The 26,593-nt window shown below is 42.2% G+C and overlaps 1 protein-coding gene across 1 annotated transcript in view; it reads left to right on the plus strand.

Annotated features, from left to right (window-relative positions):
- trpa1b (transient receptor potential cation channel, subfamily A, member 1b) overlaps positions 1-21,492 on the plus strand; it is a 34,567-nt gene extending 13,075 nt beyond the window's left edge. The window contains exons 9-28 of the mRNA XM_055182921.2: positions 6,374-6,422; positions 6,608-6,707; positions 6,922-7,022; positions 7,176-7,345; positions 7,712-7,876; positions 8,053-8,167; positions 8,285-8,451; positions 8,531-8,624; positions 8,702-8,761; positions 8,844-8,942; positions 11,932-12,002; positions 12,120-12,273; positions 13,338-13,427; positions 13,765-13,934; positions 17,362-17,491; positions 17,588-17,770; positions 17,865-17,933; positions 18,419-18,514; positions 18,629-18,747; positions 20,603-21,492. Coding sequence (XP_055038896.2) covers positions 6,374-6,422; positions 6,608-6,707; positions 6,922-7,022; positions 7,176-7,345; positions 7,712-7,876; positions 8,053-8,167; positions 8,285-8,451; positions 8,531-8,624; positions 8,702-8,761; positions 8,844-8,942; positions 11,932-12,002; positions 12,120-12,273; positions 13,338-13,427; positions 13,765-13,934; positions 17,362-17,491; positions 17,588-17,770; positions 17,865-17,933; positions 18,419-18,514; positions 18,629-18,747; positions 20,603-20,798 — 2,398 coding nt within the window. The 3' untranslated portion in view covers positions 20,799-21,492. The remainder of the gene's footprint in view (positions 1-6,373; positions 6,423-6,607; positions 6,708-6,921; positions 7,023-7,175; positions 7,346-7,711; positions 7,877-8,052; positions 8,168-8,284; positions 8,452-8,530; positions 8,625-8,701; positions 8,762-8,843; positions 8,943-11,931; positions 12,003-12,119; positions 12,274-13,337; positions 13,428-13,764; positions 13,935-17,361; positions 17,492-17,587; positions 17,771-17,864; positions 17,934-18,418; positions 18,515-18,628; positions 18,748-20,602) is intronic.
- The last annotated feature ends 5,101 nt before the right edge of the window (positions 21,493-26,593 follow it).

A 26,593-nucleotide genomic window follows, 5' to 3' on the forward strand; every position in this document is an offset into this window, starting at 1 on the left:
GGAACGAGACGCTGCGTCGCCGAAGCTACGCTATGGGAACGCCCTCTGCGTGATTGCGTCTGAAGCACGTATGTCAAATCAGTCCAATGGTCAAGTGACACGTCATAGGCGGGTGACGTGGGAACCAGGAAGCTATAAAAAGAGCACCCAGCAAGCCAACTTCAGCTAAATTGTGCCGAAGCAAGACGAGACAGGGATGCAGGGAGTATGGCAGGGAGACGCAGCGTCTCGTTCCCTTCTCGGGGAACAATGGTTACATTCGTAACCCGAGACGTTCCCCTTCGAGGGAACTCGAGCTGCGTCGCCGAAGCTACGCTATGGGAACGATGTACCAAAACACCATACTACCAAATGCCTGTCTGTGTGTAAAAACACGCACAGCTTAAGACATGAGCACCTGGGCTCCAGGCGTAGCACCAACATCTAACTCGTAAAACCGAACGAATGTGAGCGGAGAGGACCAGCCTGCCGCATCACAGACATCCTGCATTGAAGCCCCTAGCCACAAGGCCTTAGAGGCTGCCATACCCCGGGTAGAATGAGCCCTGACGGCGATAGGTGAAGGCCGTCCAGTGGTCTCATAAGCCAGAGAGATAGTCTCAACTATCCACTTACTGAGTGTCTGCTTGGTCGCCGGCAGGCCTTTCTTGGGCGAGCCAAAGCACACAAACAGTTGCTCAGACCTCCTCCACAAAGAAGATCTGTGAACATAGGCATCCAGTGCTCGCACTGGACACACCAAGTTAAGCTTTTCCTGATTCCTATCCCTAAATGGGGGAGGACAGAGAGCCTGAAGTACGACAGGTCGTGGCACATTATTGGTACCTTAGGCACATAGCTGGGCCTTGGGTACAAGAAAGCCTTAACCATCCCCGGTGCGAATTCAAGGCACGTAGGGGAAACCGACAGGGCCTGAAGGTCACCCACTCTCCTCAGAGAAGTGACTGCCAACAGAAGTACTGTCTTAAGTGCCACAAACTTGACTGGAACGGTCTCAATGGGCTCAAACGGAGCCATGGACAGACCTTCCAGCACAACGGCCAGGTCCCAAGCTGGGACCCTGGGTCGGACTACAGGCCTCAGCCTCCGAGTGCCACGAAGGAAGCGAACCACCAGCGGGTCTCTCCCAAGGGATTGCCCAACCAAAGGAACATGGTAAGCCGAGATGGCCGCCACATACACCTTCAGTGTAGAAGGAGATAACCCTGCGGTGAACTTTTCCTGCAGAAACTCCAAGACTGTACCAATTGGGCAGTTCACAGGGTCATGCAGGTGTTTGCTGCACCAGGAAGTAAAAACTCTCCATTTAAAGGCATAAAGCTTCCTCGTGGAAGGAGCTCTGGAGTGAAGAATGGTCTCAGCAGCCTCAGCTGAGAGACCAGATTCTATGAGTCTGGCCCCCTCAGAGGCCAGACCCACAGTTTCCATAACTCTGGGCGGGGGTGAAGAATCGAGCCACCCGCCAAAGAGAGGAGATCCCTCCTGACGGGTATTTCCCAAGGTGAGCCGTCGAGGAGGGACACCAGGTCCGAGAACCATATTCGGTTCGGCCAGAATGGGGCTACCAACAACAAGCGGACGTTGTTGCGACGAACCCTCTCCAGAACTCCCGGGAGCAGAGCGATCGGGGGAAAAGCGTACAGCCGTAGCCTCGGCCATGGCTGAACCATGGCATCCAGTCCCAGCGGTGCTGGATGTGTGAGAGAAAACCATAGCGGACAGTGTGTCGTCTCTGTGGACGCAAACAGATCCACTTCCGCCTGGTAAAATCTCGTCCAGATGGACTCCACCACCTGAGGGTGGAGCCTCCACTCCCCGGGCCTCAGCCCCTGTCTCGACAGGACGTCTGCTCCCCGATTCAGACACCCGGGAATGTATACTGCTCTGAGGGACAGCAACTTCCCCTGTGTCCACAGAAGGATATGCCGCGCCAATTTGTACAAAGGGCGTGAACGCAAACCCCCCTGGTGGTTGATGTACGCGACTACCGACGTGTTGTCTGTCCGGACTAACACGTGATGGCCCCGCAGGTGAGGGATAAAACATCTCAGGGCGTAAAACACTGCCATCATCTCTAGGCAATTTATATGCCAGCTGAGCTGTCTGGCCCCCCATAATCCATGAGCCAGATGGCTCCCCATAGTTGCTCCCCAGCCTGTGAGGGAAGCATCCGTTGTCAGTGTAACTCGACGGTACTGAGCCCCCAACATCAGACCTTGGGAGAGAAACCATGGTCTCTTCCAAAGATCTAAGGCACGAAGACATCTGCGCGTGACCTTGATCAGACGGAACGGGTTGCCCCTCGGGGAAAACCCTTTGGTTTTGAGCCACCACTGTAGCGGTCTCATGTGAAGCAGCCCAAGGGGTATCACATTGGACGCTGCTGCCATGAGCCCCAACAACCTCTGAAATTGTTTTACAGTGTGTGACTGGCCTAACTTCACTCTGCCTACAGCCAAAAGAATGGATTCCACACGAGCAGGGGACAGATGTGCCTGCATTGTTGTTGAATCCCATATAACGCCAAGAAAAGCTGTCCTCTGTACTGGAGAGAGCATGCTTTTCTTTGCATTTAGCCTTAACCCCAGTTCTCTCATGTGGGTCAGCACAGCATCTCGATGCTGCGCTGCCATACTCTCTGATTGGGCTAAAATTAGCCAATCGTCTATGTAGTTTAAGACACGGATGCCCCGGAGTCGTAATGGAGCCAGCGCTGCATCCATGCACTTTGTAAATGTACGGGGTGACAGAGATAGACCGAAAGGGAGAACCCGATATTGGTAAGCCACGCCCCCGAAGGCGAACCTCAGGAATCTCCTGTGTTGCGGGAGGATAGATATGTGAAAATACGCGTCTTTTAGATCTATCGTCACAAACCAGTCCTCGGATCTGATTTGTGTGACGATCTGCTTTATAGTTAACATCTTGAACTTTAGTTTTGCAACAGACCGGTTCAGATGACGTAGATCTAAAATCGGACGTAACCCCCCGTCTTTCTTTGGAACTATGAAATAGCGGCTGTAAAACCCTGACTCCCTGTTGTGAGGAGGAACACATTCTATGGCTTCCTTGCACAAGAGAGTTTCTACTTCTTGTTCCATTGTTAGAGTCTGCCCAGCACCCACTATGGTAGATAACACGCCGTTGAATTGGGGTGGCTGGTTGCAAAACTGAATTTTGTAGCCCTTTTCTATTATTCGCAGAACCCACTGAGACACGTTTGGCAGGAGTTTCCACGCTGCCAAATTTTCTATAAGGGGGACCAGCCTCTCGAGACTGGCTTTTTGTGTACTGCTTAAACTTTTCCCGGTGCCCTGAACCAGACTGGCAGGGTTCAACCTGGGTGATATTAATGCCTCCCTCCTCGGAGAGAGGTGTTGCGTGCCCCGCGCACGAGGCACACAAGAATATGAAGCCGCTGTGCCCCGAAACACACACTGCGGTGGGGTTAACACACTGGCATCCCGAGGGCATCGAGAAGAGACGGGCACCGTGTTGTGAGGTGACTGCCGGCTCTCCCCGATTGGGGGCTGCCCTCGGAAATATGACACTACGTCCCTCAGGACTTCTTTTTAGCCGACGCCTTCCTCGCCATAATAACAGCCCTCAGGTCTGTTTTCTGCTTGGATGATGTCTGAGTACGACCGCCCGAACCCCAGTTCTTTTGAGGGGGACCACGAGTGGCAACACTATGCTTTTGCGATGCTCTATATGATGTCGATGGCTGCTCCCGCCCAGCAGCCCTAGAATCAAGAGCACGGCGGGGGAGATAGCGTTCGAACGCCGCCGACTGCTTACGACAGTATTAACGGCATCGCCGAAAAGACCGGAGGGCGCAACGGGCGCGTCTAAGAGAAATGCCCTATCTGAGGTTTTAAGCTCGGACAGATTAAGCCATAAATGGCGTTCCGTGGCTACGAGAGCTCCCATAGATCTACCCACGGCTTTCGCAGTCTCTTTAATCGCCCTGAGTGACACATCAGTGACTCGACGAAGCTCTTTAAATATATCAGACGTACCCCCCGCCTCGGCATCTAAATCTTTAAGCAGTTCTGCTTGGTACGCCTGTAAGACAGCTAAGGTATGCAGTGAAGCCCCAGCCTGCCCTGCAGACTTATAAGCTTTACCCACTAACGATGAAGTTAACCTAACCGGTTTCGTGGGAAGCGAAGGTGATTTCAATGATGACGCCGCAGCGGGGGAGAGATAGCTCGCAAGCGTCTGCTCCACCCGGGGCATCGTTAAATATCCGTGTTCACCCATCCCCACAATGTTGGAATACATGGTGGCGTGAGGGGTATGAACACGGGCTGCATACGGAGCTTTCCATGATCTCGACAGCTCGCTGTGGAGATCAGGAAAGAAAGGCATGTTGCGCCGCGAAGGTTGAGGTTTCTGTTTTAAAAAGCGCTCGTCTAACATGCTCTGAGGACGCGCGCTCTGTGTCTCCGCCGGCCAGTCTAATTTTAAGCGAGCCACGGCATTAGTGACAACCTCCAATAAATCATCGAACGCGGGGGACGAATGAGAGGGCTCCTCAGCGTCCACCACGTCTACAGACATAATATCGACTTCCTCGGACGACGATAAATGCAAATCTGGGCTCCCGCCCTGGGCGGAAGAAACCGCAGCGCGGGCTTCCGAATCCAGAGACGGGGCACTAGATCCCGCGGGTGAAGGCTGAGAAAGGGGAAGACCCATCTCAAGCTCGTCCGCGAGATCTAGTTGTGATCCCCACGATCGCAGCTTCCGCTCTGCCTCAAAAGCATCGGGGCCAGAACCGTTGGGGAACACGCGGCTCACCACCCTCCTCGAAGAGTGCGAGCCGCGAGCGCAACGTACGGAGCGGCATCCTATCACAATGTGCACAACCACCCCTCTCAAGAGACGATCGTGCGTGTTGTGCCCCGAGGCACATAACACAGAGATGATGCGAGTCCTCGCTCGTAATGAAACGAGGACACGGGGAAGCACACTCCTTAAAACTTTGTTTGGACTTAGACATGACACACACTCGCTTGCTGAGGCACAAAGAGCTGAAGTTGGCTTGCTGGGTGCTCTTTTTATAGCTTCCTGGTTCCCACGTCACCCGCCTATGACGTGTCACTTGACCATTGGACTGATTTGACATACGTGCTTCAGACGCAATCACGCAGAGGGCGTTCCCATAGCGTAGCTTCGGCGACGCAGCTCGAGTTCCCTCGAAGGGGAACTGTTAATTACATGAAATTAATTAAATGTTTTGATAGTTTTGTCAGAAAATGTCAGAACCCTCTCTGTGAGGAAAAACAAGTTCTGTTAGTTGTCAGTTTTTTTATGTATTGTGCACATACATAAAGTTGAGTTTAATCTTTTGACGTGTCTGTTAAATTTTGTTAAGGTATTTAAAATTATTTGACAAAGGGTTAACACTTATTGACATTTTAATGACACGTTCAATTTGTACCACTCTAGTTGCAACCCTGTATCACGAAATTATGTACCTATAGTCACGTCTTTTCCGTGACACTGACACGTTTTTCCACCTTTTTTGCGCGAACATGTCACGTATTTCTGTTTACGTTTTACTGTCACGTATATTTTATACTTAACTGTTTTGTCCTATTTTCAAACCATTGATGCTTCGGTTTAGGGTTAGATTTGGTGATTGCGTTAGGATGTCACTTTAAGTATTGGTTTCAACCTTTTTTCATGATTTATTTTTTATATTTTATGATTTTTATACCATTGTCGCCAGGCATTAAGGTTAGAGTTGGATTTGGGTAAGGATGTCATTTTATGTAAATCTAACCCTAAACCGAAATGTCAATGGTAAGAAAATAGGACAAAACAGTTGAGAAACAAATACGTGACAGTGACACGTAAACAGAAATATGTGACATGTTCAAGCAAAAAGGCGGAAAAACATGTCAGTGTCAGGGAAACCACTTACAAAATTACGTGACAATAGGTATGTAATTTCGTGATACTGGGTTGGTAGTTGAGGTCAAGAAAAATATTTATGATGCTGTTATAAAACTTTAAGACAGAGTATTAACACTTAATGACATTTAAATGACAGTTTTATGTATAATGTTAACCCATAAAGTTAGGTAGTTTCTTAAATTTGATAATTATTCTGTCACGTTTATGACAAATTTATAACAACGTATGTTGTATTGGTTAATGTCAAGTTGTCATAACAAAGACATTTCATCTTTGCATTAAAAATTACATAATTGAACAAATGTCACTTAATGACAGTCGTTATAAACGTGCATAAATCCTCCTTCATGTTCATGACACGTGTCATGTCATTCTTATGAACACCCCTCTGTATTACTAGCACGTATTGTAACTGATCAACAATGTCTTTATTTTGTTTTTTCGACAGGGCAACGTTGTTTGATCACGTCGAATTGGCAGAATATCTGGTTTCAAAGGTAAAGGCGTTTTAAGGGGTTTCTCTGTTTTAAAAATATGCTGTGAACAGCTAAACCATCCAAAATCGAGCCTTGTGACTATTGTATATCCATCTTTTGATAACGACAATATATTATACCATCATTTTATCATCGTATCCTTCGATACACAACTAATTTATTGTCATTGGTTTGATTTGGAAAAGGGAGCAGAAATTAACTGCATTGACTGCAAGGGAATGTCGCCTCTGCTGCAGGCAGCCAGCTGCGGTGCTTGGAAAACAGTGGCATTTTTACTGTCAAAAGGTAACGCACTATATCATTATGATTTCAAAAGACGACATAAGACCTCTATTAGAGAACTGGTGTCTTTGTTTAAAATCAAAGCCTTCTAATAATTAATTACATTTCTTGACTTTGCAATTTGACTCTTATCACAGCTGAAAAAAATAACATCTCGAACCAATCTAAGCTGGTTTAACCAAAGCAAATTTAACAATTCTTTCTTGTATTGGTAAAGGTGCAGATTTCAAAATCAAAGATAAAGCAGGACGCAACTTTTTGCACTTCGCCACTCTTCAACCCAAAGGGCTAAAAAATCTGCCTGATACCGTCTTACAGGTGTGAACATATAAAAATCAAGTTCTTCCAGTAAAATAAGATTCCAGTGAAGTCCAAGTGACCCTGTTTTGTGCCAGATTACATAATGTTACATACAGTTTTAAACTTGTTTATGTACTGTATATAGTTTTAAGAGCTCATTGCCTCCTCTAGAGTAATGCTGTAAGAGAAATGCTGTCGGATGAAGATGTCGAGGGCTGCACTCCTCTGCACTACGCCTGCAAACTTGGCATCCACGACTCAGTCAAAAACATGCTGGGTCTTAATATCTCTTTGGGCCAAAAGTCACGGGAAAAGAAATCGGCCCTTCACTTTGCAGCAGAGTAAGAACTTTTGTTGCATATGTATCAACATTTAATCAGTGCGTATATTCTTATGTACTTTATGACTCGTTATGTAAGCAATATTATTTTAGTGGCAGTTTGAGAGCAATTAAATTTCGCAAATTCTTTTATCCTAGCAACCCAGCAGACATTTCCTGGCCGGATCGGCACCGGATCCACACCAGAGCTGCTGACTTTGGTGCGGATCCAGTGTGGATCCAGCCCGGAGTCATTTTTAGTGCATTCAGGCTTTGCATTTATTAATCAGTTAAGCTATAAGAAAGCCTACATTTAAATAAAAACGAATAAAGAAAGTTTTCCAAACTTTCAAATTTAAGTATTAACATTTGATTTCCACTTTGTCAGATATGGGCGTGTAAACACATGTCAGAGGCTGCTGGAGACCCTCACAGACTCCAAAATGCTGAATGAAGGAGATGACAAGGGTCTGACGCCCCTCCATCTTGCTTCAAAGGGAGGACACGCTCAGGTTGTGGATCTGCTGCTCAGGAGGGGAGCCCTCTTCCAAAGGTCTGATGGGAAAAGCATTTGGGTTACCCTTTACAAACCAGAATCTGTTTGAAAATGCTTCCCAGTATTACAGTATGTTGCAGGGAATGCGAATGCTAACAGGGAACATACGATATGTTACAGTATTTGTTGTGTCCATCTAGATGTTCGATTGTGACGTCTGTTTTAATCTCTAGTGATTACAAAGGCTGGTCTTGTTTACATCACGCCGCAGCTGAGGGATACACACAGACAATGAAAATTCTCCTGGCAGCCAACATTAAACTGCTGGATATGACGAATGAAGAAGGGGTAGGTTATAAAAATCCTAAATCGCTGTGGGTTAAAGAACACAAGCTGTATGTGGCACACAATCACTCAGCCAAGAGAAAATAACTAAATTCCCCCCAAAACCCCTAACATATCCAGGACACAGCCTTGCACGTTGCTGCCAAAGCAGGTCATGTAGGGGCAGTCGGGTTGTTATTGGACAGAGGAGCTGAAATCACTCTCAACAACGCAGACAGCTCCTTCTTGCATGAGGCTGTGCGCAATGAGAAAAAAGATGTAGTGAATGCCACCATTGAACATGAGAGGTAAGGAAACATCAAGGTGATGACCCCTATTGTATGCTTTGAGTTTACCAGTGGTTAACCAAACTATATTTCATTTCAGGTGTTCTGAGGCTATGCTGACATTTAATACAGGAACATCATCATCCCGCTGTGTTGTAATAGACATTGTGGAGTTCCTCCCAGAGTCTTTCAAGGTCTGTCTGTTTAACACATTAAAATCTGTCGACTACTAATAAGATCCTGTGAACTGAAGCCCCTCTCCTCTTTCAAGCATCTTCTGGATCTGTGCATGAAGGAATCAGACCATGATGCCAACAGTCCAGACTACCATGTAAGCCATTCACTAAAGTAAAACTTTAATAATACCGTAGAAGCTATATTAAAGTCTAAACTTCTTTAAATGCTATTGGCAGGTGACATATGATTTCCAGTGGCTTCAGGCACCCATCCAGTTGAAGAAGTTTGCTGAAACAGACAAAACTATGAAATTCCTTCCACTGGCAGCTCTGAATGTAAGCTCATGCAATCCTTTTAAAGCTGCTGAAAATGCATGATCACTTCTCTCTGGCCTTCTGGTTGTTTTTCATGGGAGATTTATTTAAAAGCACTGACATGTAGGTTAAACATAATATTTATGTGCGCTTTGTAATGGATGACAGTGGCAGCTCAGGTTAAAAATATGGGTGTCAGTAGTTTATCACTGTCAAAGGATGCTTGTACATTGGCTTTTAAAAGCAGCGGTGCTGATAAATAGTCAACAGCCTATTTCCATACAGCTTACTGCTTATACCAGCATTCTGATGAGTGTGAAGTATGGCTTTTTATAAGAGTTGTGCCAACTTTTCAGTTTAAATTCCACATACTGTATTAACATTCTTAGTAACGCCTGTATGGTAGTGTAACTTATATAATAACAAACAATCCTACTGTCTAAAAAGATTTAATGTCACACTGAGGGGAATCAGGTATTGTCATTTTTATCAGTAAGGAGATTTCTAAGTGGGCTATTGACACAAAATTGTCACCAGATGTAGCCATTAAGCCAAATATTGAATTCATACAAATAAATCAGAACATTTAAGTATACAAGTTGAGTCATAATAAATAAAGTGAAATGACACAGAGAATAAGTATTGAACACACTTTGTTTAATACTTTGTAGAAAAGCCTTTGTTGGTGATTACAGCTTCTAGACACCTCTTGTATGGAGAGACCAGTCGTCTGCGTTGCTCAGGAGTGATTTCTTACCCATTCTTCCACACAAATGATCTTTAAATCTTGAAGGTTCCTTGGGCCTCTTTTATGAACTTTGATCTTCAGTTCTCTCCATAGATTTTCTATTGGATTCAGGTCAGGTGATTGACTGGGCCATTGATTTTCTTTCTTTGAAACCACTTCATTGTTTCCTTTGCCTTGTGTTTGGGATCACTGTCTTGCTGAAATGTCCACCCTCTTTTCATTTTCAGCTTTCTGGTAGATGGCAGCAGATTTTTATCCAGAATGTCTCGGTACATTTGTCCATTCATCCTGCCGTCAATAATATGAAGTCTGCCAGTACCCCTTGCTGAAAAGCAGCCCCAAACCATGATGCTTCCTCCTCCAAACTTAACTGTTGGTATGGTGTTCTTGGTTGTGGGCAGTGCCATTTCTTCTCCAAACATGGTGTGTAGAATGAGTGCCAAAAAGTTCAATTTTGCTTTCATCTGATCATACTTGTCTCCCAATAATCCACAGGCTTCTCCAAATGCTCTTTCGCAAACTTCATCCAAGCCTCAACATGCTCTTTGTTCAGCAATGGAGTCTTGCGTGGTAAGCATGCATGGAGGCCATGGCGGTTCAGTGCATTGCTTATAGTTTTCTTTGAAACAACAGTACCTGCGGATGTAAAGTCTTCCTGAAGTTCTGCCCGAGTGGTTCTTGGCTCTTGGAGAACTCTCCTGATTATTATTTGGACTCCCCAGACAGGGATCTTACGTGGAGCACCTGATCGTGGCCGGTTTATGGTGAAGTGATGCTCTTTCATTTCCAGATAATGGCGCCCACAGTGCTCACAGGAACATTCAGCATTCTGGAAATGCGCCTATGACCATTCCCATCAAAATGCTTTTCAACAGTACATTTATGAAGATCTTGAGAGAGTTCTTTGCTTTTACCCATCATGAAGTCTTTACTGTGTGCCTCCTGGTTAATGAGTAGCCTTTATAGGCCATCAATTAGGACTTAAGCAGCTGATATCAATTAGTACTGATAGGGGGCAAGGTTTCTATCTCAATACTGACAGATTTCAGGTGATCTCCTGGCTTTCTATGGCATTTTGCACCTTGTTCTCTTCATGTGTTCAATACTTATTCCCTGTGTCATTTCACTTTATTTATTATGACCCAACTTATATACTTAAATGTTCTGATTTCTTTGTATGAATTCAATATTTGGCTTGATGGCTACATCTGGTGGAAATTTTGTGTCAATAGCCCACTTAGAAATTCCCTTACTGATAAAAATGCTGATGTGTCAAATACTTATTTTCCCCACTGTATGTGTTCGGTGCGTCATGTGCATAACACGTGCATCTTATGTGCATTACACGTCATGTCAAAATACGAGCCTGCTGCAGACTCTTCAATGGAGGTCATGATGAAAGAGATGGTCGCTTTGCAAGATAATCGCTTAATCTCATGTGTAATCAGAGTTTAGTGTTAAGTGAGTGTCTTGCAAGTATTTTGTGAACGTGAGCGTCTATTTTATCATAAACCCTTTCGATGCATGTCCAGCAGGCACATATTTTGACATGATGCATGATGCACATGGTTCACATGACGCAACCAACACATATTTTGACATGACAAGCAACACACGTGACACTCTGAACACATATTTTGAGTTCATGCCCCTCGGAAGAGAAGTCACCGGCCACCACTGGTTTTTAAAATATACGTTGACCACCATCATAGGACTATGCAGAGATGATTTTCACACCACAGCTTTTATGTTGGCTAACATTCTTGGCATCATATATTTAAATAGTTACTTTTATTTTATTTAATGGGGCTAGTCACACTTTTGGACACAGTTGGGAAGATCTCTGTACATCCCAACATTGGGTCTGTTTGAGGATGAATGATGCTACAGCATTTTACTGAACTGATTAGCTGTGAGCAGACAGTGTCAATCAATGCATTGGAGAAAACAGTGAATACACATAAACTAAGTTGCTTGTTAGATTTTCCTACAAGCAGCCATATTTCTTCAAAAAAGATTCGATTTCTTTACTGTGATTTTATAAAAAATAAGCCCAAAGTTGTGTATTATAAGCAGATTTGGCAACTATGATATGTACTGAATCTAGGCATTGCGCCAACACTCCCATGTGACGACTTGCCCCGGTCTCCTTATTAAATACATTGCATTCTTAAATATATTCTTAAACACTTTTACAAAGTCTTGATTAATTGCTTTCTAAAATAGTGTGAAAATGATTCATCACGATTCTTGTCCCTGTAGGCCATGGTGCAGTACAACCGACTGGAGCTTCTGACTCACCCCGTGAGCCAAAAATACCTGGAGATGAAGTGGTATGTTAAAGAAGCCACTGCACATTACTCTGTGCATCTATTGAAACTGTAGAGTCTGTGAAGAACACTTTAAACAGTTAAACTGGCTGAAATCTTGTTATGTATTTATTCTGACAGGAAGGCGTATGGAAGCAAGGTTCATTTGCTCAACCTGGCTATATACCTGTTTGGCTTGTTGCCCCTCACGTACCTCATTCTTAGTCGGAGACCGTGCCAGGACAGGTCAACCAATGCCACATCTGTCATCATGGTGCCTACATCTTTTAGCGAGGTAGATTATGTCTATTTAAAACTTTCTGTAGTAATATAAGGAAGAGATGTGTTGAAAAGGCACAAGAATTTGAGGGAATACAATTTAAAGAGCTCAGATGCAAAAGCTGTAAACGACACTTCCTTAAAAAATTAGATAAGGATATACACCCAATGCTCTTGGGACATATTATATACGTTCGCATTAAATCTGCTTAATATTGGCCTTAAAGTGCACATTGGAAAATCATATTACCCTATTAAGTAGTTGGTGTTTACCCAGCAGCTGTCTTCTAAAGGTGATACTACACTTAAATAGCGCCAAAATAGTGTGCATGGCAGATGTTACTTTAAGCAGGCTGATGCTGTCATCTGTGCGATCATTCGTCTCAGGTTGTATATGTCGCTATGTTGTGCCGGGTCACATTGACCCATAGTTCTTGTTTCAATGTTGGCCTGATCTGTTATGCATTGACAGGTTAATTATAAACGCTATCATTCAAAATCGTTCGTCGTGCATTCACCTGGTTATAACCTTGCACTTACGCCATTATTTAATTTAGTGAGTGTCATTATAAACTGAGTAACGTTCGTTAGATTCCCGTTCATCCATTACTTCAAGGTTATAACGTCCATAAACTGAAGTACAGTATGACTAATCATGTATGAATATTACTATTTATCTTTCGAGCAGTGACATGCCGTCGAGAAGCCGACACTAATGTTATTAGATTTCGCGTTTGAGGAATGAACAAACCATGTATCATTTTAATAAAAAAGAAAATATATGAAGAGCTCAGATGCAAAACCCTCAAATTGCATCTGACATGTTTTTTTTTTTTGTAAATGAGCATTTTTAATCAGATTCTTAATGGATTCTGGCAACACCAGTATTTTTGAATGACGTGAGGCTTTTTTTAAAACTTTGTTTTACGAGCACCCACCACTATGGGAATTACTGTCATTAACTGATACTAAAATTCAGTTAGTAGCATACAGTAGGTTTCTACTTTGTTACTTACCTTTGAATACTGTATGTGATACTATGTCAGTGTATATTAACTCTATTCTGTTTTCTTCCTCCAGCAAAAATATTTAATCTCAGTATGTATGATCTTGGTGCTTGTCATGAACGTGTATGCCATTGGCAAAGAGCTGGTGCAGTTGGCTCAGCAGGTAATAGTCATGTCATCACTACCCTTGATGCATCACAGAAAACATTCAGGGACTCTCGGTGGAGTGCAATCAAAGCTCACCAATCATGAATGACATAATGCCCATTTAATGTACCTGCAATGGAGTAAAGATGCACTGATCTTTGCCTCTAAGGATTTATTTATGCTATACATGCAGCTCTGTATGCCTTACAGCCCAGTAATTTACTTATCAAAACATCACTCAGTTTTTGCATGCATTGTTCTGTGCTTTTGCCGCTGGGTAGGGTATTCAAATTGTGCTATGTTTGGAATGTAAAGGTGACTTGATTTAACCCCTTCTGTCTTTCACGTTGAAGCGAATAAATTACTTCACGGACTATTCTAACCCTGCTGACTGGACTTCCGCCATAAGCTCTTTGGTCTTTGTTATTCCCATGTGCTTCAATGTAGAAAATACATGGCAATGGGAAGCTGGAGCCGTGGCTATTCTGACCTCATGGGTCAGCTTTCTACTCTACTTTCAAAGGTACATTTAGTAGCCTTTAGGCTTACAGTTATCTCCTGGTGGTGAATACATATTAAAAGTCTTTCTTTTGAGGGTGAATTAACATAACAGTTGTTCCACTTTGGAGCATTATTTGCATTTACATGTATGTAAAAACAAGCAGACTCCTAGCATTTTGAATTACTTTTTCTGGGGTTTGGATTGCAGTGCTATAAGTCCCCAGTAAAGTTTGTCAGATCATGGTATAGTGCTGTGTTAGAACCAACGCTATCTCATTTTACGAGGTGGCTAATTCGTATTCATTTGTACGACCACATTCATATGTTTTTGTGTACAGTTTGCTTTCGCCCCTGTGACATCGGGGTTAGGGGCAGAAATTAAGGGTGGGTGGGGTTTCATTATTGTTTTTTACGATTCACATTGTACGAATTCAGATGAATTAGTAGGGTGGCCATTCGTGCCAGTTCCGCCGGACATGTCCCAAACATGTTTTCGGGTGCATTCTCCGGAAGTCGCGTTGCTCAACCGCAAAAGTCTTCGAGGTTCTCACATTCCAGTTAAAAATACATTAGAAAATTAAGATTTATTTCTTTTAAGACAGGGGTGTCTAGACTTTTTTGTGTGGTGATCTACTTTTAAAATGATAAAGCCGACAAGATCTACCTGCTAAAAAACACAGTTAAATTTTTTTATGACAATTTAAAAGCGTATTAGGACTATACTGCATATCTCTACATTAAATTTAAGGCTGTCCCCATTAGGCTACTCCATTCATTTTGAGGAGTTAAAAAAGTAATTGAGTACATGTCAAGTACTGCTTAAAATAGCGGAGATGCAGTTTAGTGAAACAAACTAGAAAAAGACAATGGTATCAGAAGCCTCTCTTTAAAAAAAAAAGAGGAGTGCGACGCGGCTGTCTATTGCTAGGCAACCACCGAGTCAGCTGTCTTGTCAATCAAATATTTAGGCGTGAGCGCTCTTTTGCTGTTAACTGTCATATTAGCAGAAACTTTAAAAAGATGACGCTTGCTCTGACCTTGTTTGATGGTGAGAGGTGCACAAACAGCGCAGGAGAGAGTGAGCGAGTGGAGTCGGTTCTTCAAAGCAACTGTAAACTTCCCTTACCACAACGTAAAGCCCGCCTCTCCCCTCATGCGATTGGACAATGGAAAGACGCGAATGACGTCGGCGCTTCTCCGCTCTCAGCGTTCCTTCAAAGTAGTGATGGGCAGTCCGGCTCTTTCCATTGATTCGGCTCTTTCGGCTCAAGCTCCGGCTTTACATTTTAGTAATGGCAGTCCGGCTCTTTTAATAGATTAGGCTCTTCTGGCTCGGCTCCCTTAGAAGAGCCGGCTCTTATGGTCCCATCCCTGCCTGCGTCTGAAGATTCGGCTCTGCTCGTTCGCTTAGAGCCGGCTCGTTCGCGAACGACCCATCACTACTTTAAAGGCGCGTGCTGCGGCCAGCGGCAAAAAACGCAAGGCGCTCAGCGCGCATAAGCTTAAATAGCGCGCAAACACTCCCTGTCCATAGAATATCATTCAAAAAAGGCGCCTGCAACTGCCATAAACGCTTTTGGTTTGATTGGCCCCTCTCATAATGCCTATTTCGCCCTCTGTTTTCCGATGCTCATGGAGCATCATATACAGTTAACTTATGTGCGATCTATCGACTGGTCGATCGCGATCGACGTATTGGGCACCCCTGTTTTAAGACATACAATCATTGTAGTTTCATTCTTACCTTGAAATGTAATGGTTGCTTTTCTGAAATTAAACCCGAAATATTAAACCTTGATGACGTATGCGGTCGACCAACGCGACTTCCGGAGAACGAACCCAAAAACAGGTTTGGGACGTGTCCAGCGGAACTGGCACGAATGACCAACCTACGAATTAGCCAATTAGCCTCTTGAAGGGACACTTTACTTTTTTTGAAAATATGCTATTTTTCCAGCTTCCCTAGAATTAAACATTTGATTTTTACCGTTTTGGAATCCATTCAGCTGATCTCTGGGTCTGGCGCTACCACTTTTAGCATAGCTTAGCATAATCCATTGAATCTGATTAGACCATTAGCATTGTGCTAAAAAATAACCAAATAGTTTCAATATTTTTCCTATTTAAAACTTGACTCTTCTGTAGTTACATCGTGTACTAAGACCGACGGAAAATGTAAAGTTGCGATTTTCTAGGCAGATATGGTTAGGAACTGTACTCTCATTCTGGCGTAATAATCAAGGACTTTGCTGATGTAACATGGCTGCCGCAGGCGTAGTGATGTTGCACATTGTCCGAAAATAGTCCCCTTGGTTACTCTCAATAGCAGAGGACTATTTTCAGGTGCTGCGTAGTATCATTGCACCTGCTATAGCCATGTTGAGTATAGTTCCTAGCCATCTGCCTAGAAAATCACAAACTTTGATTTTCGGTCGGTCTTAGTACACAATGTAACTACAGAAGAGTTAAGTTTTAAATAGGAAAAATATTGAAACTCATTGGTTAATTTTTAGCACAATGCTAATGGTCTAATCAGATTCAATGAATTATGCTAATCTTAGCTAAAAATTGTAGCACCAGATCAGCTGAATGGATTCCAAAATGGTAAAAATCAAATGTTTTACTCTAGGGGAGCTGGAGTGTCCCTTTAAGATATTTACGAATTCTGCATGATGGTGAATTGGACTGTGTACATGGCAGATTTTTCTGCATAATTATTGTAAAAATTCCTTGAAATTACAATTAATTTCAACTTTCTTGACTAGTGAGGAGTTGCTAAAAATTATAAAAATAAAGTTGAAATAACTTTTTTAGCTGATTCGAATTGATTTTTTGTAGTTTGTGGCAACTCCTTACTAGTCAAGAAAGTTGGAAATGAATTGTTAATTCAAGTTGATAAACTTTTGAATTCAGTGTAGTGAATCTAAAAGCTAAAGATGAAACAAACAACTACACAGCAAAAAAAAGAAGTCTTTCTTAATTTTCTTGCATTGATTTCCAGTATAAATATCTAAAAATCCATAAATCGAAAGTTGCGTGCATACCACCAGCGACTAGCAATGGCGGAGCGTCGTGATCCCATTCATGTCAATGGAAGCTTGTCGATTTCTGGTGACACGAACAACAGCGACCATTGGTGACAGGAAGTGGGCGTGTCCAGCTACACCACTAAGTTAAGAACAGTTTAACTTTATTCAAATGACGAGCGATTTCGGGAGTGACAACCAATGAGAAAGAAGCAGTGGAGTTCGCATCATCCGTCTTTCGTCATTTATTGAGAGGACAGTTACTTGTTGGTTTATAGTTGTTACTAGAACAACCGGAATTAGGAACTACCTCATTGAAAGAGATTAGCAACAAGAGTGACAAGTCGCTTGTGGTGTGCACGTAACTGACTAATTCTGAACACAGAAGACGTTCAGTCACTGTTTTATCTCTTTACACTCCAGGTTTGAGCGAATAGGAATTTATGTGGTCATGTTTGGCGGGATCATTAGGACCCTGGTGTGCACCTTGGTTCTCTTTATGTTCCTCCTGCTGGCATTCGGCTTGTCCTTCTACGCTTTGATGCTTCACCGCGTACGTCCAAAAGATCATATCAACTCAGCACGACAGACGCATCAAGCCCTGGCAAATCATTACGGTTCGATAATGATGTTTCTTTTCTTTCAACAGGATGAGTTTAGCTCCTTCAGTCTTTCTCTTGCCCAGACGTTTGTAATGACAGTGGGAGAACTGAATTACCAGAGCACATTTCTGGATGCTTATAAAAACGGCAATATGGCGTTTCCTGGGACCACCTATTTAGTCTTTGTGCTTTTTGTTCTTCTGATGCCGATTCTCCTCATGAACCTAATGGTAGGACTGGCACGCCGAAAGACAGCCATTATTGTTAATGATAGCTGCAGTTTGTTTGGAAGTATTAAGCTTATTTGTCTCAATCATACTGCAGATTGGTTTGGCGGTGGGAGACATTGCGGAGGTACAGAGAAATGCAGAATTAAAAAGGATAGCCATGCAGGTGAGCAGATTGCTTTGCTTTGATCGCCTCTAATTGATGTATGTTTCCAGTGATATTTCGCTGAATTCTTTCCAATAATCTATGAAGATGAAAGACCTTATGTTAGTTTCCAAATTTCTGCTAAAGAAACATAAAGTTAACTTGCGTAATCAGAGATTACTGTTAAGGGAGTGTCTTGCGTGCGTTTGTTTTGACGCGTGTGCAGCAGGCACTTATTTTGACAAAACACGTGTTGCACACAGGATCTCTCAAAGTGCAGAACTTTGATATTTTGGAAAAAGGAACCAAACACATGACACTCCGAACACTTATTTTGAATTAGCGACCCTCGGATGAGCAGTCACGAGCCGCCACTGACACAAAACAATGTGTAAAAAATGAACACATCCTTTCTTAGAGTTTAGAATTCACACAATGAGAATGACATAAAATATTGTGCTGTATTCTGTAAAGGACAACACGCTAATTCAAGATACTCAATACAGATTGAACTTCACACAACTCTAGAAGAGAAGCTGCCATACTGGTTCCTAAAGCGAGTGGACAAACCCACCATCACTATCTATCCCAATCAATGCAAGGTTTGTCTATAAAAAATAAAATGTTCTGCATATTTTTTAATTCTTGCACATCATTCTGTACTTGAATATACACATGAAATTTAAATAACTACTAATTGACAACCACTTGTACAGAAAGTCTTGATGCAGGCCTTGGTCGATGGCGAAATCCAAAACACAGTTCGCACCCGTTTGAACCTTAACTCAGGTCAGAGAGGACCTCTGGAGAGAGAGCTGCACAAACAGAAGAACAGGTTATACCTCCACTGATGTTTTGGTTTTACTCAGCTAGATTTCAAAATCGGGCTTTGGGGAAACGTGTATAGGCTACTGAGTAAAACAGTAACGGTAACAATAAATAAGTAGAGATTCTCTCTTAAAAATAAAGGTGCTTCACGATGCCATAGAAGAACCTTTTTTGTCTAAACAGTTCTTTTAAGCACATTTAACATCTGAATCATCTTGATGTTTTACAAAAGATTATTTAAGGTGAAAAACGATCCTTTAGATTTATATGTAAGTAAGAAATGTATGAAAGAAATGGTTCTTAGAAGAACTAAATTGGTCTTAGGAGGAATTAAAAAAGGTTCTTCTATGCCAACGATGTAAACCAGCTTTGAAAGTATCTTTATTCTTAAGAGTGTAGGTAAGGTGTACTTCATTTAGACTTGTGGTTGAGCGGCCTCTAGTGTTCATTGACTATAATACACTATTTAAACTAACATTATACAGCTCTGGAAAAAAAATTAGACCACCCCAAAACTAGTTTCAGTTTTTCTGAATTTACTATTTATAGTGCATGTCTATATAGGTAAAATGCTTATTTTTGTTTCAATTAATGAATATTTCACTTAAATTCCAAATAAAAAATATTGTTTATATATGAAGAGTTTCGTTGCAAAACGAGATAACTCCGTTTTTAATATTTTTGTCAAAACATGTTTTTTATCATGTTATCATGTTATTATTTTGTTTTATGGTGCTGCTTAGCTGTATTTTTTCAGTTATAAAGGTTTAAATCAAAACAAACCAGCTGCAGTTGAATTGATATTAATTGGAATACACAACCAAAAAATGAGATTTCTGACAAAATTTCTGATTTCTTATCTCGTTTTGCAACAAAACTCTTCATATGTTTATATTTGCAGAAAAGGAAACATGCTGTTCAAAATAACAAAAACAATGCGATGTTTTCAGACCTCAAATACTGCAAAGAAAACAAATTCTTCTTCATTTTAAACAACACAATACTAATGTTTTACATGTATAAAGTTGAAAAAATTATATTTGTTGTAATAACCTTGAATTTAGGGCTTTAAAGCAACATGATCTCATGGCAAGTCTTGTTATAGTCATGCAAAAATTGTATTCATTTATTCATCTCTTTATGGCACGAAATTCAGCTTTTTTCATGCCTTTAGCACTAATGTCTTTTTCGTGTCACTCGAATTTCGAATTTTTATAAATAGTTTTTCGTGTAAGTGGCACGACTTTCTTTATCGTGCCATTTTATGTATTGTTTTATCTTTTTTTTCTTCTATTTTTAAATCATTGTCGCTTCGGGTTGGGGTTAGATTTGTTTTGGTTAGGATGTACTTTTATGTATTGGTTTCTACATGTTTTTTTTCGGCTTTAAAACTATTCTCACCTGTAGTTAGGGTTAGAGTTGGGGTTTTGGTTAGGATGTCTAAAAATGTAACAGAAAGTTATTCTAACCCCAACCCCAAGCGACAATGGTAAGAAAATAGAAAAAAAATGAGAAAACAATAAATTAAATGACACGAAAAAGAAAATTGTGCAACGGACACGAAAAACTATTTATAGAAATTTGTGACACGAAAAAGACAATTGTGCTCAAGGCATGAAAAAAGCTGAATTTCGTGCCATGGACACAAATAAATTAATCAAATTTCTCGGATCTATAACACGACTTTCCTTGAGGTCAGTTGATTTTAAAAATACATTTTGCATGTATCCCAGCATGCTGTCAGTATTTCACATTGCTGTTTGGTGACTTGTGTCACAGAGCTGTAGATGGAATCAATTCATACTTGAAAATACTTTAATGAACAATCATTACAAAAAAGTTAATTCTGTTTGTGTCTGAAGGTTAAAAGAAATGGCCAGTGTGTTGAATAAGCAACATGATCTGCTGAAATTGATCATACAGAAGATGGAAATCACATCTGAGGCTGATGAATATGACGGCCCTCAGAACCCTCGAGCTCTAAGATATCCATCGTCATCCTCGTGCCCGAAGTCAAAGTGGGTACCCCTGATGCAAGCTCTTCGGTTGAAGAAGTGACATCAGAGACAATGATGTCATGCTGTACCAAAGACATCTTTATGTATGAAACAAAAATCATGCAGGAGCATTTTTTATGATCTTTGTATGTTTAGCAGGGTATTTTCTACTGTTTGATTTCAGTATATCTGTGTGGTTTATGTTGTGGTTAAGTGCATTTGTGTAGGTCACAATGTAGTTTAATGATAAGACCACTGGGGTCATTTGTTGTATTATATGTAATGCTTGTAATGTTCGTAAGTTACATTTGATGTTTCATATATAGCTTCAGTACTAAAGAAGATGTAGATCGAAAAAGCATGTAGGATTAATGCATTTGCGAGCCATGTAAAGCATCACACATACAGATTTATTATCTTCATGATCACTCCACATTTGAGTAGTACAGTTAGCATGTGCATTTCATCTGACCCTGTAGGGGAGCACTATAATCCCCCATTTTGGGGGTCTGTTTCAACTCTCGTTTTAATATCTCTACCACTCCATGATGACATTCCCATAAATGCACTGTTACATAAAACCATCATGTTGATCAGATTGTCCACGGTGATGTCACAGCCTTTAACAAACATCAGTTGTGTTGAAAGTAAATGCCAGAATGCTGTAAAAATCTTTTTGATGATTTTGCATGCACATCATGAGATGTAGTAAATTTAATGATGAGGATCACTATAAACAGATGGGATGGATTTGCTTCAGTCTTGGTCCCTTTTATGCATTACTAAAATGGATCTATTGCAACTGAGTATGTTTTCTTGACCTGTGATGCTAGTGGAAAACCAATCAGGCAAATGCTTCAGAAAAACGCATTAAATAAGAAAAACTTGTCACAGCATAAAGTGAACAGGCCACCCAGAGTTTTTAAGTCATAATTCTCTGATATTATAGCCTGATCAGCTGTTCTCAGAAGCAGGTTTTGGTGACAAATGCCTTTGCAAGAGAGAAAGAGAGAGAGAGCTCAATGCCTTATAGCATTAGGGGTTCTTAGGGCACAAATACATCACTTCCTCCTCTTAGGGGTGTAGGCGGCACAACATTTTTTACAGGCGGTGCCCGGCTCTCATCGAGACATTGACGGTGTTTACATTCACACGGCACTCTTAAAAAATAAAGGTGCTATACAGGGTTATTTGCAACAATACCATAAAAGAAGCATTTCCCCAAAAAAATTTATTTAAAGTGACACCATGTAATTTTTCAACCTTCATAATAAATTTTCAAGACCCTTGTGATACCACATCGACTTTAAATAGGTTGAATGACATCTACCATAGCCTGACGGGGTCTGTATCACTTTTACTCGTATTTTAAAACTTAGGGTTTCTGGTAGTAAGAGGAGCACAAAAAAAACTACAAAATTCGACTGCTTTACGGCATACGTCACTTCCTCCACACAATTTGTTTTTAATGTGAATTTTGCTGGAGGCTTACTTAACGAATGTAGAGAGCAGCTTCTATTATGTGACTCTGTGGCACAGTCTTTAGTGTCACAGACCTATGACACGAGCGACCCGTGTTCGATTCCCCTTTAAGGCAATTTTTTTATATAACCGGGTAAAATAATTTAATTGCACTTAAATAAAACAAAGCATGTGATAAACCATTAATTTAATGCACTTAAAACAGTGTTCTTGCTTGTGTAAATAAATAATGAGCAGTAATGTGTTTTAATAAAAAAAGTGTTGTGGCCCCTTTAAGAGTGCACGAGTATACGATGAGCACGTGAGCGCAGAGCGCAAGAGACTAGGAAGTAAACAGAGCTCCATGCGGTGAGAAAGCGTTGATAAAGTTTATAAACTGAGGACAAAACATAAAATATCAACTTGTGAGTGTGTAATGATTGCATCTTTTAAAGATTGGTCAGTGGATGGCTTCGTGTTGTTGGTTTGTGCTGTGTTTTGATCTCCTCGAGCGAGCGGTTTTCGTCACGTTGTTTGTGCTGGTTGGAGATTTCTCATATTGAGCGTAAGTGCTGTATTATGATACTGAGTGATAAATTATGACTGTAATGCAGCAAATGTTTAATAAAGTGTTGTACTAAGGGTTTGGAAACTCTCTCTCTTTGTTGTATTAGAGGGGAGAGGTTAAATGTGAGTTCACACGCAAAGCTGTATGTCACGTGAGCTAAAGGAGACTGTTGCAAAGTAAGTTTTGTTTATTATTTTCTTTGCTGATGTGTCTTTGATTTCTTAAAATGTAATGGATGCGTGTTGAATGTGTTTATACTTGCTATTCATGTGATAATTGTGTTTTTGTTATGATTGGGGTTAAAATACTAAATGCTGCTTGTGTTACTATGTAATGTGAGTGATAAGTGAATTCTAATTGGCCCTATATGTATCTTTTTGTGTTTTTATTATCTTTCAGAGCACAATTGGGCCACTACCGTTGTTTGCTTAGGTGAAAAATAGTGTTTTCTTGTGTAACTAAGGGGCTTGTGTGCATTACAGAGTATTACAGCCAAAGAAACAATTTCATTTTTTTCTTTTCTTTTATTTCTATGTTATGCCAATTGAAGTAACTTGTGTTATTTCAGTGTTATGGTTTATTTTTGTCCACTTTAAAAATTGTCAAAACCAATACTAAAAGAAAGCAAGAAAATATTTAATGCTGCACTCCTTTTGAGTGTGGTCAGGAATAAAAGAACCCCAGTTTAATGTTAAGCCACTGTTTTGGTTTCCTTTATTTTAAACAAAGGTACTCTTAACCCGGCTACACATTTTTGGTACCAGGAGTGGGGTTCCTTTTTTATTCGGCTTTCTTTTACTTAAGTACTATTGTGGGTGTTTGCAAACAACGGTAGTGGTAAGGAACGGCCAAGTGTTGGGAGATCCTGCAAAGCATTGTGTGCCAAACTGGGAGGAGCCGTGCGAGGACGAAGGACTGCTGTGCGAGGACTACTAGAAACGTTAAGGACGTGGCTTGTTGGAAAGACTGTTAAAGACCTAAGACTTTTCGTAACAATTCAAAAACATGGACGTTGAACCCATAGAGAGTGCAGCCGGGCAGGCTGAGGACATTCAAGGAGCGGGTGCTGCAGCTCCAGAACTGGACACTGAGGGAGGTAACCCTATTTCACAGCTTCAATCACAGATACTTGAGCTGGGACGTAGACATGATCAAGTAGTGTCAGCTCTTGCTAACATGACTAATGTTAATACTAGGTCCTATGTGTATATACCAAGGGAGAGACAAATTGTACCCTTTAGTGGGGACCTGAGTAAAGACAGCCAAAATGTTGATGAGTTCATTGAGGAACTGGAGCGAGTTATAAGAGTGAGAGGTTTGAATACTGAGGATCAGGTGGATTTTATCCTCTCACACTTAAGGGGTTCAGCTCTAGATGAGGTTAAGCTGTGCATGGGGGGGGAAGATAAGTCACCTCAAGACCTGTTCTCTTTCTTGCGCGCCGCATTCAGGGAAAAACGAAGCACCCCCCAATTGTTACATGCATTTTACGCGCGGAAACAATTGGATGGTGAGGATTTTCGCGATTACTCGCACGCTTTATCTTTGATGTTAAGCGCTGCACTTCAGCAGTCACCAAACGCTGTTCCAAACATGCAGTTGACGTTAAGAGATCAATTTATCGAGGGGGTGAGGGATTTAGCCCTCCGTAGGGAACTGCGTAAGGTGGTTCGAGAGCACCCCCGTGCTACATTATTTGATGTCCGTGAGGAGGCTTTGATGTGGTGTTCAGAAGAGAGACCTCGTGGGGCTAATGTTGCTAAAACTAGAAACCTAATGGGGGTAGAAGAAAATGTAGAACATACAAATGTGAGTAATACTGTAACAAACGACCTGACTGTAGCCCTGCAAGAGGTAATTAAGGTAATTTCACAACAAGGGAAGGCAATCGGAGAACTCACCAATGCTGTCCGTGATCTCACTACCCACAGGTCTGATCCAAGTTCTGAGAAACCCAGTAGGCGCCAGTTTAAGCCAAGGTACACGCGTGATGGCCAACCCATTTGTTTAAGATGTGAGGGCGTTGGACATTTAGCTCGGCAATGCACTATACCTCGTGCCCCAGAGAGCACTGTGCCAGCTCCACCCGAGTCCTCAGCCCAGGGAAACGAGGCACCTTCATCGCGAAGAGCCGAGCGATGAGGGGTGGCACTGATGGCTCAAAGAGTGGCACGCTGACTAAAGAGCGGTTCCTAGAGCGTGCAGTGGGCAAATGCCCAGAAGTAGAAATTTACATTGGGGGGGTAGCTGTCAGGTGCCTTTTGGACACTGGTAGTAATGTAAGCACTTTAACTGAGAGTTTCTTTAAAGAGCATCTTCATGGGGAAGATACAGACATACATTGTACCACTAAGTGGTTAAAGATCACTGCTGCTAATAGGTTGCCACTTCCTTACCTTGGGTATGTTGAACTTGATATCCAAGTAATGGGGTTGACTGTACCTGGGTGTGGGTTTTTGGTGATACGTGACCACGATGATGTGGAGACTGACACAGCACCTCCAGGCATACTCGGCATGAATATAGCACAACGCTGTAAACAACTGATTTTGGCTGAATTTGATAATGCCTTGGAGGGTACCTTGGATAATGACTGGAGGGCTGCTTTTAGCAGAGTGCAGGAAGCTACCTTAGGGGAGGCAAACCGTATGGTCCGAGTGGCAGGTACATGTAAGTCCTATGTGCCCGCAGCCTCGGTGGCAACAATTCAAGCTAGAATACCGAGAGAACTGATGGGAAACAGGGACATAGGTTTGTTTGAGCCGGGAAATGCGCCATTGCCGGGTGGCCTGATTTTGGTTCCTACCTTAGTGTCGCCTGGCAGTCGTGTATTCCCTGTGCAGGTAGTAAACTTGTCACCAGAGGACGTGTGGTTACCATCTAAACTAAAACTCGGGGTACTTACCCAGGGCCATCACATTGACAGTAGCTCCTGTGAGGTTAAGTTCCAGCGGATCTCTGCTGATCATGAGGAGGTTATAGTTAGCCAGAGGTCAATGACAGGGGTTGGGCCTGGCTTGCAGTGTCCTCTAGAGAAAGTGAAGATAGGCGGTACCCCCACACAACAGGCAGAGCTGAAGGCACTTCTGATAGAATATCTGGATGTGTTTGCAGTATGCGATGATGATCTTGGCTATACTGAGAACGTCACACATGAGATTCCTGTAAGTGATGATGTTCCTGTCTCGCAGCCTTACCGACGAATACCACCAAACCAATTGGAAGAGGTAAAAGAGCACATCTCAGGACTTCTAAAAAGGGGTGTCATCCGAGAAAGCTCCAGTTCATATGCCTCCCCGGTGGTATTGGTTCGGAAAGCTGACGGGAATCTGCGATTATGCGTCGATTACAGGAAATTAAACTCCAAAACTAGACGCGACGCGTTTCCGTTGCCGCGGATAGATGAGAGTTTAGATGCTTTAAGTAAAGCTAAGGTGTTTTCCTCCATTGACTTAGCCAGTGGCTACCACCAGGTGGCAATGCATGAAAAGGACAGGCACAAAACTGCTTTCATTACACCATTTGGCCTCTATGAGTACCAACGGATGCCGTTTGGCCTTTGTAACGCGCCAGCGACATTCCAGCGGCTCATGCAGGCCATAATGAGTGACTTGGTCTTTCAAATGGTACTTGTCTATCTGGATGATTTGCTGGTGTATTCCAGTACATTTGAAGGGCATTTGGTGAGACTAGAGACAGTGCTTCAGAGATTGAGACAGGCTGGGCTGAAAGTTAAGGTGGAAAAGTGCCACTTCTTGCAGCCTGAGGTAAAGTTTCTGGGTCATGTTGTGTCTGCCCAGGGGGTGTCCACCGATCCTGATAAAGTG

The sequence above is a fragment of the Misgurnus anguillicaudatus genome, chromosome 25 (assembly GCF_027580225.2).
Source record: "Misgurnus anguillicaudatus chromosome 25, ASM2758022v2, whole genome shotgun sequence".
Lineage (NCBI taxonomy): Eukaryota > Metazoa > Chordata > Actinopteri > Cypriniformes > Cobitidae > Misgurnus > Misgurnus anguillicaudatus.